A 15,209-nucleotide genomic window follows, 5' to 3' on the forward strand; every position below is an offset into this window, starting at 1 on the left:
TTCAAAAACACACCCTGATGCCACTCTGACATCAATGCAAATGTAATCTCAAAACAAATCAAAATCAAATCAAATTCCATTTGTCACATGTGCCGAATACAAGTGGAGACCATTCCGTGAAATGCTTACTTACAAGCCCTTAACCAACAATGCTGTTCAAGAAAGAGTTAAGAAAATGTTTACTAAATAAACTAAAGTTTAAAAAATTATAAAAAGTAACAAACAAAAATAATAAAAAACAAGTATTCAGACCCCTTGAAATTTTCCACATTTTGTTACGTTGCAGCCTTATTCTAAAATGGATTAAATAAAAACAATTCCACATCAATCTATACACAATACCCCATAAAGACAAAGCAAAAAAACAGGTTTTTAGAAATGTTTACAAATGTATTACAAATAAAAAACCGATACCTTATTTAAATAGGTATTCAACCCCTTTGCTATGTGACTCAATTGAGCTCAGGTGCATCCTTTTTTCCATTGATCATCCTTGAGATGTTCCTACAACTTGAGTGGAGTCCACCTGTTGTAAATTTAATTGATTAAACATGATTTGGAAAGGCACACACCTGTCTATATAAGGTCCAACAGTTAACAGTGCATGTCAGAGCAAACACCAAGCCATGAGGGCAAAGGAATTGTCTGTAGAGCTCCGAGACATAACTGGTGAAGGGTGGCAAATAAATTCTGCTCCATTGAAGGTCCCCAAGAACACAGTGTTCTCCATCATTCTTAATTGGAAGAAGTTTGGAACCACCAAGACTCATTCTAGACTCTTTCTAGAGCTGGCCGCCGGCCAAACTGAGCAATTGGGGGAGAAGGGCCTTGGTCAGGGAGATGACCAAGAACTGTCCTGTTGGAAGGTAAACTTTCTCCCCAGTCTGAGGTACTGAGCGCTATGAGGTAATATGTGTAGATTGATGAGAGAATTATTTATTTTGTAAATCAATTTCATAATAAGGCTGTCATAACAAAGTGGAAAAAGTCAAGGGGTCTGAATACTTTTACTTTTCCCGAATGCACTGTATATGTAAAGACTAGATTAAATCAAGAATAGTCTGATGGGTGACTATTAGCCTATCACAGGTGAATTATATATTATCTCTTGAGAATGATGCCCAGCATAAGGCACGAAAAAAATGTCTATTATTTTTTTATTAAGCACATGAATCTGCTTTACGAAAGGCTGTAGAGTGTTGAGCCTAACTGTCATACATAAGCAGCACATGAGTTTCAAGTTTGGGAAAGATAATTTTCTGAAAAATGCACCTTTTATTATAAAAGCCTTATACAGTGCCTTGCGAAAGTATTCGGCCCCCTTGAACTTTGCGACCTTTTGCCACATTTCAGGCTTCAAACATAAAGATATAAAACTGTATTTTTTTGTGAAGAATCAACAACAAGTGGGACACAATCATGAAGTGGAACGACATTGATTGGATATTTCAAACTTTTTTAACAAATCAAAAACTGAAAAATTGGGCGTGCAAAATTATTGTTTGGGCCACATGGTACTGTTTCGGTTTTGTAAATTCACGTTGTTATTTTCTATTTAGTGTTCTGAGTTTTAATTAAAAATCATCATGAACACTTACCACACTGCGCTTTGGTCCGATCCTTACTCCTCCTCAGACGAAGAGGACGATGCCCGTTTCACCATTCTCACGTCGGCCTCAGATAGCGAGATCACCCAGTCCTCTGGGTCGGTGATGGCCCTAACACCCGACTCGACGTTGTTGTTGTCAAAGCGTGCACAAAATGCATTGTTTGTCTGGTAGAGAGGCATCGTTGGGCAGATCACAGTTGGATCTTCCTTTGTAATCCATCTTGGGCTGTAGGTAAATGCTGCCAGGAGATGGTGATTTTTCAAATAGGCCTATCTTGTGTATCACTATGACTAATTATCTACTATTTCAGTCTAGACAGATGGGTTGCATCCCACTATGTACCAATGTTCCAGCTACACGTCTGTACAAGTACCTGCGCCAGTTGAGATAGAGTGGAGGAGTCAGAACAGGGAAGCGGGTCACTGCCTTAACCAGTGACTGTCACCCCCTTATCCCCTTGTTGCCTTAGCGGTAACAACCCCACTGGACACAAAGTAGTAGTTAGCTAGCTAGTGAGCTGGAGAACTGGGAGGTTATTTTGAATGAGTGCATTTCACAAGTGACTAGTTTGCATAAACAATCAAAAACAAATGTATTGTACATAGTAGGAAATCCACTAAATGTGTTGAACTTATTAGAAAATGTATTAATATGCCCAAGATTATCAAAAGACAATCAAAATGCATCATTGATTCATATTTTTCTTAAACTTTCTGAAGAGGCAATGCAGGAATGCCCCTGTCTGTGTGTGTGTGCTTGTTATTCTACCACTTTGTGTAGCCATTAGCGACGATGATAATGATGATAATGATAACAGTCTTCTGGTAGATGGAAAAGCATAACCAAAAACCTTATCAATTAAATGTTAACTACAATGTAGCCTATTCCTACCAGGTATAATGATATCAGGAGTTTTGGCATCAAACTAGTGTAATTGCAAACTCTGCAACTACATGTGTGTTACAGAAAAAATGGTAGCCAAACAAGTTTCAATGCTGGTGCTCAGGTGAGTGAAAAATGTAGATCTCTTAGATTTTTCAGAGACGTTAAACATTTCCTGATGTGGTTTAAGCATTGTTGTGGACTTAGAACATTACATTTAGGGGGTTTTCTATAAATAAATAAAAATGATTTTTAACCTGTCTACGATATTGGTTCCCAATTGGGAATCAACCCTCCCACGTTCAGCTGAAACGGTGGTGCATGGAACGCAAAAATATTCTTAAAAATATTTAACCTCCACACATTAACAAGTCCAATAGCTCAAATGAAAGATAAACACCTTGTTCATCTAGCCAGCAAGTCAGATTTCTAAAATGTTTTACGGCGAAAACATAGCACATATATATGTAAAACCACCACCAGACACAGCTCATTTGAATAGCCAAAACATGCAATCAACAAACGCAGGATTAAAAAATAAATCGCTCACTAACCTTTTGAAAATCTTCATCAGATGACAGTAATATGACATGTTACACAGTACATATTTTTTTTTTCAATAATATGCCATTTATATCCATAAATGTCCATTTACAGTGAGTTCACGTTCAGAAATTAATCAAAAATGGCCGCAGGAAATCTAGGTAGCGCGGCAAGATAACGTAAATAGACATCATAAACTTTGACTAAATATACATGTTCTACATATAGTTAGAAAGATACACTGCTTCTTTATGCAACCGCTTTGTTAGATTTATTTTTAACGTTACAGAAATCGCACACTATTCAATATTCTGAGACGGCGCTCAGTTCCAAGCTACATTTCTACGTAATGTTGGAGTCAACAGAAACACAGATTTAAGCATAAATATTCCCTTACCTTCGATGGTCTTCGTTCAGAATGTTCTGGAAGGCTTCATACTTACCCAAAACATCGTTTGGTTTCAAGTCTTGCGTCTTTGTATTAGCTACTGCTAATAACATCAGCTGAAATGCACCCAAAACGTCCTATGGTCCGGAAAAGTTGTGCATCAAAACTTCAAAATTACATATTATATGTCGACTAAACAGGTCAAACTAAGTGCAGAAGCAAGCTTTTTGATGTTTTAGACACGCAAAACAAACTTCAATTCAATCGGCCATCGTCTGCCCTTCTCTTGAGTGCTGGAACAAAGGAATGGCTGGGACCAATTCGCGCCCCTACGCACAGCCTATTCTCTCGTGGCACGCACTAATTTCACTCCCATAGGGTCAATTCTCGCGGGATTTGAACGATTCAAAGCTCTACTGAAAGAGGACATCTAGCGGAAGAGATAGAAAGTCTCCCCAGAATCATAACTGGTTGGGAAGGGTGGGGGCCATGACGTCAAAGTTGCTCCAACTTTCATGGCCACAAAAACTAGTTTGGAAGAATGCCTGCCCTGTGAGTTCTGCTATACTTACAGACATAATTCCAACGGTTTTAGAATCTTTAGAGTGTTTTCTATCCAATAATAATTTTTATTTGCATATATTAGCAATTTTTGACAGATTTTTTTTTCAGTTTACTAGGGGTACCCAATCTCTCCAAAGGGGGCATATGTCTGCCATATCCTTAACAGGTTTTTAAGAGCAAAAACTTGGAAAATGAAATTTGGGAAAAAAATTAACAGAATTAGACAACTGATTTTATAGGGCACTAATAACACTAAAACTAAATCATACAAAAAGAAAATAGGAATGTTTTTATCAAACTAAAACTTAAACAGTGAGTAAAATCTGAAAACTTTCTAAATAAATGTGTGCGTGTCAAGGAGAGTTGGAGTTGCCGAACTTTAAAATAGAACGGGGTTCTATTTGAGACAATTATAATTTGTTTACAAAAATCACATTTTATTTAAAAAAAATACAAAAAAAATAAATGTGATCAAGCAGAGGTAAATGGCATATATTAACCATGTATGCTGTCTATATTGCTTGTAATTGATGTCAACATCTAAGTGTCAACTATTTTTACGTAAATTGTTTTAAAAACCCATCAGACCCACGAACATTGGGTGAATAACAAAAACATTTTATGTTACTTTTAATTACACAGGGTGGGCATCATTTGCAAGAGAGCCCTATGAACATACAGTAAATATTAATCTAAACAAATACAACTCTCACATATCAACTCCCTTAAACTCAAACTAAACTGTCCAATGGAGAACATCAAATTAAATTTCAAGGTGGCCTGAAGGCTATTGCGTGAGCTAAGAGCATAAAATCTATAAGCATTTTTCCGCAGGTAAGTAGAGACCCAACCAGTCCAGAGAGAGGGTCTGAAAATGTATGGCTCTCCAGTTAATACGTGAGCTAAGGTAGTGGGGGAATCTCTGAAGAGCCGCTTTATATACAAAAAGTAGGTACTCAGTCCCTTGATAGAGGCATGTTTATCAGCCAGAGAGGTAAAAATGGATGAGAAAAATCAAGTTCCAAACAAGGTTCTGGGATGCAGAAAGTAGAGTAAAGCTCTGAATAATATAGGTAATGAAGGAACACCTAGGGCAAAAAAAAAGATCTTAACAATCGTGACCGGCCGGCTCGAATTTAAAAAGTGTTTTTTTTTACATTTTCCGTCTCTGTCACGGATGCCATGGATGCCCTTAGTTTGAAGATGTAATCCGGAGACGTGTTTTATTCAATAGCCTTCTCTGTGCTCTCTTTCTCTGCATGCAGTGCCTTCGAATGTATTACGTTACAGCCTTATTCTAAAATTGATTAAGTTGTTTTTTCCCCTTCATCAATCTACACACAATACTCCATAATTACAAAGCAGAAACAGCTTTTTAGATTTTTTTTTTGATAATTTATAATAAAAAAACAGATAAATCACATTCCCATAAATATTCAGACCCTTTACTCAGTACTTTGTTGAAGCACATTTGGCAGCGACTACAGCCTTGAGTCTTCTTAGGTATGACGCTACAAGCTTGTCACATATTTGGGGAGTTTCTACAATTTTTTCTCTGCAGATTCTCTCAAGCTCAGGTTGGATGCACAGCTATTTTCAAGTCTCTCCAGAGCTGTTCTATCAGGTTCAAGTATGGGCTCTGGCTGGGCTTTTACATGAATCCAAATGGGTTTCCTGATCAGCCCAGTCAAGTAGAGCTCAAGAAATATATTCTTAAACTGATCGTGGAAGTCAATCAAGATTTAGATCACCTACTAAAACTGCATTGTTGGTTAAGGGCTTATAAGTAAGCATTTCACTGTAAGGTCTACTACACCTGTTGTATTCAGGGTATGTAACAGACAAAATTGAGTATCCATGGTAACACAATCTATATAGCTTGATGAGCTAGCCACAATAGGCTTCCTGATTTGGATTTAAAGTTGCAGAGCTAATAGTAGAATTCAGGTAAATGTGCACAAGATTACTATTGACAATACCCCTACACTTATGAGCACATGTTGCAAAATGATAGCTCTCCTGTGAAGTCTTGACTTGCGACTTAAACCTAGTTTCCTGAATCGAGTCACATATTACACCTTTCTAATTTTGACAGAAAGTGGTTTCATTTCAAGTTAGTGTACTGTTAGCTAGTTAATGTTAGCTGGCTGTCTCACTATCTAACATAACATTTATCTCAGAGACATTTGCTTGACTAGTTATAGCCTAATGTCAGCTAGCTAATATTGAACCTGGTTGCTTAGCTACCTGCAGATGCATGCAGGGTAGTAACGTCATTAGTTGGGATTATGGTTCATTGTTTACCTAGCTAGCTAGCTACATGTTTTAACAAAAGACTCTCGTCTAAGTGTGCCAGAGCGTAGAATAACTGTAAATTCATCAAACGCTCAACACCCGTTGAATATGGCCGGTGTCAGTAAACGTCGGCAAAAAAGTGTAATTTAATTGTTGCCAGCAGCAGTTCGTAAAATGGTTAGAGTGGTTAGAGTGGGGTGTTCTCTCATTATGTGACTGGAAATAGATAGCAAGCTAGCCAATGTTAGCAAGTTAATTTAGGTGCTTGACTGCCGTTGTGAGGTCAGAACGTTCGGATTAACCCTACTCATCGGCTAGAAACGCTATGAATTTACTAACGGACAATCTGACAGCACAGTTGCAGTCAACAATGCTCTGGATAACATAATAGCCTAACCAGCTCTCCTAGGGCGACTAATGTTCAGTGAGCTCATTTATGTATGGAAGTAGCTAGTAAAATAGCTTGGGTGCTTGACTGCTGCTGTTAGTACAGAATGCTCAGATCAACCCTTAAAGAGATGGGCGGGGCTAAAGCTTAAGAGGATGTGAGCAATGCTGAATGGGTGTAGACAAAGAAGAGCTCTCCAGGCCATTTTCTCAAAAGTGAGTTTACAAGTTTATCAACTTTCAAAGCAAAGTTACTTTCCCATTGTTCCTCAACTGTAGTGTATGATATACCGTTTTGTAGCTCTGAGTCTATAATTTTATCCAATGCAAAAAACACAATTTCAAATTTTGCAACATAAGACCGATTTGACCCGGTTGTCTCGTATGATGCCGCCAGTTTAAGCCAGAGATATCCTCTTAAATCACACTTCTGCGTCTCCAGTGAAAGGTGACAGAGTTAGATCTGTGTTTTTCAAACCATGTGACAACCCGAAAATTGGTCTTCTCACAAAAATTGTCTTTAGAGTCCAAACAGTTTGGCATATTATGTCCTATCTGTGGAAAGATGAGACTCTCACGAACACATACATGTCAGTTGTTTTGCTCTAGGACGCCGACAGGCCTCACAAGACTCATCTGAAGGTCCCCCCATAGCATTTGAATACATTTATAAAAGTACAAAAAAATAATGGGTTAAATACTTAAATGTTTCCTGATCTCTCTTTTGTCTCTCAGATACAGGACAGACACTTCAGAACGAACGTCCTTTTTTTGGGGGGGGGGGGGGATGTTGTTCCATGTAGTGAGTGTTGTCCTATATGTTTGTATGGGCTAATAGCAGTAAGGTCAAATACAGTTTTTACACACAATATTTTATTTTGATACTTCAAGGGGTCTTAAAATTCTAAATCAAATACACTGCATGACCAAAAGTATGTGGGACACCTGCTTGTCAAAAATCTCATTCAAAATCATGGGCATTAACATGGAGTTAGTTGCCTCGTAGCTGCCAAAACAGCCTCCACTCTTCTGGGAGGGCTTTACACTAGATGTTGGAACATTGCTGCGGGGACTTGCTTCCATTTAGCCACACATTGGTGAGGTTGGGCACTGATGCTGGGCAAATAGGCCGACAGTCGGCGTTCCAATTCATACCAAAGGTATTCGATGGGGTTGAGGTCAGGGCTCTATGCAGGCCAGTGAAGTTCTTCCACACTGATCTCAACAAATCCTTTCTGTGTGGACCTCGCTTTGTGCACGGGGGCATTATCATGCTGAAACATTAAAGGGCCTTCCCCAAAGTGTTGCCACAAAGTTTGAAGCACAGAATCGTCTAGAATGTCTTTGTATGCTTCACTGTAACTATCGCGTGATTGTGGAGGCCAGGTCATCTGATGCAGCACTCCATCACTCCCCTGCTTGGTCAAATAGCCCTTACACAGCCTGGAGGTGTATTTTGGGTCATTGTCCTGTTGAAAATAAATGATAGCCCCACTAAGCGCAAACCAGGTGGCATGGTGCAATACTGCAGAAATGCTGTGGTAGCCATGCTGGTTAAGTGTGCCTTGAATTCTAAATGAATCATAGACAGTGTCACCAGCAAAGCACCATCATACCTCCTCCTCCATGCTTCACAGTGGGAACCACACATGCAGAGATCATCCATTCACCTACTCTGCATCTCATAAAGACACGGCGGTTGGAACCAAAAATCTAATTTGGACTCATTGAACCAACGGACTGATTTCCATCAGTCTAATGTCGATTTCTGGTGTTTCTTGGCCCAAGCAAGTCCCTTCTTATTATTGGTGTCCTTTAGTAGTGGTTCCTTTGCAGCAATTCGACCATGAAGGCCTGATTCACTCAGTCTCCTCTGAACAGTTGATGTTGAGATGTGTCTGTGAAGCATTTATTTGGGAAAATCTGAGGTGCAGTTAACTCTAATGAACTTATCCTCTGCAGCAGAGGTAACTCCTGGTCTTCCTTTCCTGTGGTGGTCCTCATGACAGCTAGTTTCGGCATAGCGCTTGATGTTTTTTTGCGACTGCACTTGAAGAAACTTTCAACGTTCTTGAAATGTTCCGTATTGGCTGACCTTCATGTCTTAAAGTAATGATGGACTGTCGTTTCTCTTTGCTTATATGAGCTGTTCTTGTCATAATATGGACTGGTCTTTTACCAAATAGGGCTATCTTCTGTATACCACCCCTACCTTGTCACAACACAACTGATTGCCTCAAATGCATTATGAAATTCCACAAATTTACTTTTAACAAGGCACGCCTGAAATTCAATTGAACTGCATTCCAGGTGACTGGTTGAGAGAATGCCAAGAGTTTGCAAAGCTGTCATCAAGGAAAAGGGTGGCTACTTTGAAGAATCTCAAATAGAAAATATATTTTGATTTGTTTAACACTTTTTTGCTTACTAGATGATTCCATATGTGTTGTTTCATAGTTTTGTAGTTATTCTACCATGCAGAAAATAGCACAAATAAAGAAAAACCCTTGAATGACTAGGTGTATCCATACTTTTGACTGGTACTGTAGGTATTCAGACCATGTAGGTCTCCTCCTGACAACACCACTACTGAGGTGTCACCCGCCAAAGCATGTAGGCTAAGAGTAAGGTGCTTAACGTCCATTATCTAAATGACCGCCTCCATTATCACTGATGACTGTATTCATGATAATGAATCCAGGAACACTCTATAACATGTGACCATGCTCTCCCTGCTCTCCTCCGACATATTTTATTTGAACAGAGGAGTCGGTCACGCTTGGCTTTGCTCGCTCCGTTCGTCCCCCTAATGAGATTTGTGCCCCCAATTAGAGAAGGATCGTTATGAAGAGGGCTGACGATCTCTTAATACAGCACATTAAAGGGATGTGCGACAGTCATCCCAGCACTAATTAAGTCAATTCAATTTCCTAGCGTGGAATCGTAATGCTGTTATTCATTTGGTGGATTTGGAGGAACCTGAAATTACAGGAATTTCCTTTAGTCTTCGATGTTCCCGCATCCCAAATGGATCCTTGGATGCTCAACAAGCATGAACGGGCCAGTTAACAAGGAGCCAGGATGATTCCTATACCACCCGGTGCTGGAAGGCAATCTAGGACTCTAATCGAAAGTCAAATAGCCAATTTGTGGTTATAAGAATGTCTCCAAAAGTAGTGAATCAGCAACAGTCTCAGTTAGGCATTGGGATGGTTGAGCTGAAGGCCACTGGAGCTGCTGTGGAGGAGAATCTCTCCCTTACACCCCCTTTATCCTTTATGCTGATTGCAATAAAATGATAATTAGAGAAGAAGATACACTTATATTGACTCAGTCTAATTCATTCTTTAATTGTGAGGTGTATTAGTACAATCAGGCTCTTAATGAGGTGCCTGAAATAAGGTGCCTGAAATAACTTCTTTATAAGGGGATCCAGTCAAATTAACAGCACTAATGGGTTTTGGCACGGTGCTGCGTGGTTATTTATTGCACTTATGTATCAGTTTGTATATTTAGCATGCTTTTATACCGAGACCAGTGAGATCATTATGTGAGCAAATGGATGTTTATTGGACTCATAAACCAAAGCGAGGGGACCTATGTGTAGTGTGTTGGCCTCTCTCTCTCTCACACACACACACACACACACACACACACACACACACACACACACACACACACACACACACACACACACACAGTAAAACACATACAACACTATAAATAAAAGTTTTTGCCAATTTAGACTCATCCTTAAAATCATGTCATTAATTAAACTTACTGAAAGAAATGGAGACCTGCACACTGTCAAACTTTTCTACTAAGGCCAACCATACAAAAATGAGAACGAGCGATCACGTCTTGTACAATCACAGCACAAGTCACAGTTAGTTCAACATTGTGCTTTTGCAATCCATCACCTGGGGGGTTGTGAAGATCACATCCACACACACATGATGCACATGCGCACACACAGACACGTTTTCTCTCACACACATACATGACAACACACACACAAAGTGGGACCCACAAAGCCTCACCCCTTACTGATAATGCATAGAAGTTAAAACTATTCCTCCCCATGGAGAGTTATGGTGACCTTGGAAAATGCTGGAGGGCATTATTTTTAGAATGTGTTTACACCTGTGCTTGCGTGCGGCAGTTCTGCTTAGCAAAAGTGGCCCACTAGGCGGCTCACATTCCATGCCCGGGGCCAAGCCGGCGAGCCGGGCTTCTTACCCATTTAAAGTTTGAGAATACGGTTGTGTGTGGTGGAGGTAATGCACAGTGAGGGACTGGTCATTTGAGCCACAAAAACCAAAGCTGTTAAATAGAACAGTAGGAGTAGGATTGTGTTTGTGATATTGATGTGTGAGAATTAAACTCTTGCACTGGCTGTTTCTCCCTGTTTTTCTCCCTTTTCTCCCTGTTTTCTCCCTCACTTTCTCTCACTGCTTCTCTCTGTTTCTCTTTCTGTCTCTCTCTCTACATTCTCTGTCTCTCTCTCTACTTTGTCTGTCTCTCTCTCTCTTTCCAGCATTCTGCGAGGAGGGGTGTAGGAGCGGAGGTACCTGTGTGTCGCCCAACACCTGCATCTGCCCCCCAGGCTTTACGGGACGTCACTGTGAGACAGGTATGACTGTAGTACCACACTGTTAAAAAATATATGTTGATTGAATGTATGGCAACCAGATGCAATAGGATTGTGAGTTTGCTCAACATTTGGGCATATAGCTGAACCTACATAAAGTTGAAGTCGGAAGTTTACATACAACTTAGCCAAATACATTTAAATTCAGTTTTTCACACTTCCTGACATTTAATCCTAGTAAAATTCCCTGTCTTAGGTCAGTTAGGATCACCACCTATTGTTTTAAGACTGTGAAATGTCAGAATAATAGAAGACAGAATTAATTATTTAATCTTTTATTTCTTTCATCACATTCCCAGTGGGTCAGAAGTTTACATACACTCAATTAATACTGGGTAGCATTGCCTTTAAATTGTTTAACTTGGGTCAAACATTTTGGGTAGCCGTCCACAAGCTTCCCACAATAATTTGGGTGAATGTTGGCCCCTTCCTCCTGACAGAGCTGGAGTAACTGAGTCAGGTTTGTAGGCCTCCTTGCTCGCACACGCTTTTTCAGTTCTGCCCACAAATTTTCTACAAGATTGAGGTCAGGGCTTTGTGATGGCCACTCCAATACCTTGACTTTGTTGTCCTTAAGCCATTTTGCCACAACTTTGGAAGTATGCTTGGGATCATTGTTCATTTTGAAGACCCATTTGCGACCAAGCTTCGTGACTGATGTCTTGAGAGGTTGCTTCAATTATCCACATCATGTTCAATTATTAATGATGCCATCTATTTTGTGAAGTGCACCAGTCCCTCCTGATGCAAAGCACCCCGACAACATGATGATGCCACCCCCTTGCTTCATGGTTGGGATGGTGTTCTTCGGCTTGTAACCCTCCCCCTTTTTCCTCGAAACATAACAATGGTCATTATGGCCAAACAGTTCTATTTTTGTTTCATCAGACCAGAAAAGTATGATCTTTGTTCCCATGTGCAGATGCAAATTGTAGTCCGGCTTTTTTATGGCGGTTTTGGAGCAGTGGCTTCTTCCTTGCTGAGCGGCCTTTCAGGTTTTGTCGATATAGGACTCGTTTTACTGTGACTATAGATACTTTTGTACCTGTCTCCAGCATCTTCACAAGGTCCTTTGCTGATGTTTTGGGATTGATTTGCACTATTCGCACCACTTTTCGCACCAAATCTCTAGGAGACAGAACGCGCCTTCTTCCTGAGCGGTATGATGCTGCGTGGTCTCTTGGTGTTTATACTTGCATGCTATTGTTTGTATAGATGAACGTGATACCTTCAGGCGTTGATGATGAGCCAGACTTGTGGAGGTCTAAAAAAAATTTTTCTTCTGGGGCCTTGGCTGATTTCTTTTGATTTTCCCATGATGTCAAGCAAAGAGGCACTGAGTTTGAAGTTAGGCCTTGAAATACATCCACAGGTACACCTCCAATTGACTCAAATTATGTCAATTAGCCTATCAGAAGCTTCTAAAGCCATGGCATCATTTTCTGGAATTTTCCAAGTTGTTTAAAGGCACAGTCAACTTAGTGTACAGTATGTAAACTTCTGACCCACTGGAATTGTGATACAGTGAATTATAAGTGAAGTAATCTGTCTGTAAACAATTGTTGGAAAATTAACTTGTGTCATGCACAAAGTAGATATCCTAACCGACTTGCCAAAACTATAGTTTGTCAACAAGAAATGTGTGGAGTGGTTGAAAAACAAGTTTTAATGACTCCAGGCTAAGTGTATGTAAACTTCTGACTTCAACTGTACATTCTGAAGTCGAATTGTATGTTCACTCAACTTTGAATTTTAGGTTGACTGAACTTGTAATTCAACTTGAGAATTGAGTCTACCTTATTTGCATATTTCCCAGAGTTCCTTTCTAGTGAATTGTAGTTACCACCCATGACTGTTTGTTAGCAACAGAGACATGGTTTTTGTATGGTTTACAAAGTAAATATGTTATCTTTAAACTTTGTATGACAATGCATTACATACACTAAGTGTACAAAACACCTTCCTAATACTGAGTTGCACCCCATTTTGCCATCAGAACAGCTTCAATTTGGACACTACAAGGTGTTGAAAGCGTTCCACAGAGATGCTGGCCCATGTTGACTCCAATGCTTTCGGCAGTTGACTGGTTGTCTTTTGAATGGAGCATTCTTGATACTCATGGGAGACTGTTGAGCATTAAAAAAACAGCAGCGGTGCTGTTCTTGACATACTCAAACTGGTGCGCCTGGCTCCTACTACCATACCCCTTTCAAAGGCACTTAAATCTTTTGTCTTGCCTGTTCACCCTCTGAATGCCACACTTAACAATCCATGTCTCAATTGTCTAAAGGCTTAAAAATGCTTCTTTCACCTGTCTCCTCCCATTCATCTACACTGATTGAAGAGGATTTAACAGGTGATATCAATAAGGGAGCATAGCTTTTACCTGGATTCACTTGGTCAGTCTGTTATGGAAATGTGTTGCCGACCTAACCGTCCGAGGGGGCTTCAACAGACTTCTTCCGTCTGGTTAGACTGTAAACTCTCCTTCCAGACTCACATTAAGCATCTCCAATCCAAAATTAAATCTAGAATTGGCTTCCTATTTCGCAACAAAGCATCCTTCACTCATGCTGCCAAACATACCCTCGTAAGACTGACTATCCTACCAATCCTTGACTTTGGCAATGTCATCTATAAAGTAGCCTTCAACACTCTACTCAGCAAGCTGGATGTAGTCTATCACAGTGCCATCTGTTTTGTCACCAAAGCCCCATATACTACCCACCACTGTGACCTGTATGCTCTCGTTGGCTGGCCCTCGCTCCATATTTGTCACCAAATCCACTGTTTCCAGGTAAAATCCCACCTTATCTCAGCTCACTGTTCACCATAGCAGTACCCACCCATAGCACGCGCTCCAGCAGGTATATTTCACTGGTCATCCCCAAAGCCTATTCCTCCATTGGCCGCCTTTCCATCCATGCAAAAATCACTGAAGCTGGAGACTCATATCTCCCTCACTAACTTTAAGCATCAGCTGTCAGAGCAGGTGGGTCGCTAGCGGAATGCCTGTGTCAGAAAGGTTAACGACCATTCCACAGGTGCATGCATGTTCATTAATTGTTTATGGTTCATTGAACAAGCATGGGAAACAGTGTTTAAACCCTTTACAATTAAGATATGTGAAGCCAAATGTAACACATCACTGAGCACCACTCTTCATATTTTAAAGCATGATTGTGGCTGCATCATTTGTTTTATTTTATCTTTATTTAACTAGGCAAGTCAGTTAAGAACAAATTCTTATTTTCAATGACAGTGGGTTAACTGTCTTGTTCAGGGGCAGAACAACATATTTTTTATCTTGTCAGCTCGGGGATTTGATCTTGCAACCTTTCGGTTACTAGTCCAACGCTCTAACCACCGGGCAACCTGCCGCCCCGATCATGTCATGGATATGCTCATGATCGGCAAGGACTAGGGATTCATTTTGGGAGCTAAGCACAGGCAAGATCCTAGAGGACAACCTGGTTCAGTCTGCTTTCCAACAGACACTGGGTGACAAATTCACCTTTGAGCAGGACAATAACCTAAAACTCAAGGCCAAATATATATACTGGAGTTGCTCACCAAGACAACATTGAATGTTCCTGAGTGGCCTAGTTACAGTTTTAACTTAAACCGTCCTGAAAATCTTTGACAAGACTTGAAAACGGCTGTCTAGCAATGATCAACTTAACATAGCTTGATGCGTTTTAAAAAGAATAATGGGAAAATATTGTACAATCCAGGTGTGCAAAGCTCTTAGAGACGTATCTAAAAAGACTCAGAGCTGTAATTGCTGCCAAAGGTGATTCTAACACATACTGATTCAGGGGTTTGAATACTCATCTAATCAAGATACTGTGTATTAGTGTTTTATTTGTCATTAATCTGAACTTTTCTT

General features: G+C 40.1%; 1 protein-coding gene across 1 annotated transcript in view; it reads left to right on the plus strand.

The window, feature by feature from the left end:
• Positions 1–15,209, plus strand: part of LOC110506270 (protein kinase C-binding protein NELL1) — a 407,912-nt gene that overhangs the window by 350,702 nt on the left and 42,001 nt on the right. The window contains exon 15 of the mRNA XM_021585706.2: positions 11,207–11,302. Within this exon, the coding sequence (XP_021441381.2) occupies positions 11,207–11,302 (96 nt within the window). The remainder of the gene's footprint in view (positions 1–11,206; positions 11,303–15,209) is intronic.

Source organism: Oncorhynchus mykiss, chromosome 26, assembly GCF_013265735.2.
Source record: "Oncorhynchus mykiss isolate Arlee chromosome 26, USDA_OmykA_1.1, whole genome shotgun sequence".
NCBI classification, from domain to species: Eukaryota; Metazoa; Chordata; class Actinopteri; order Salmoniformes; family Salmonidae; genus Oncorhynchus; species Oncorhynchus mykiss.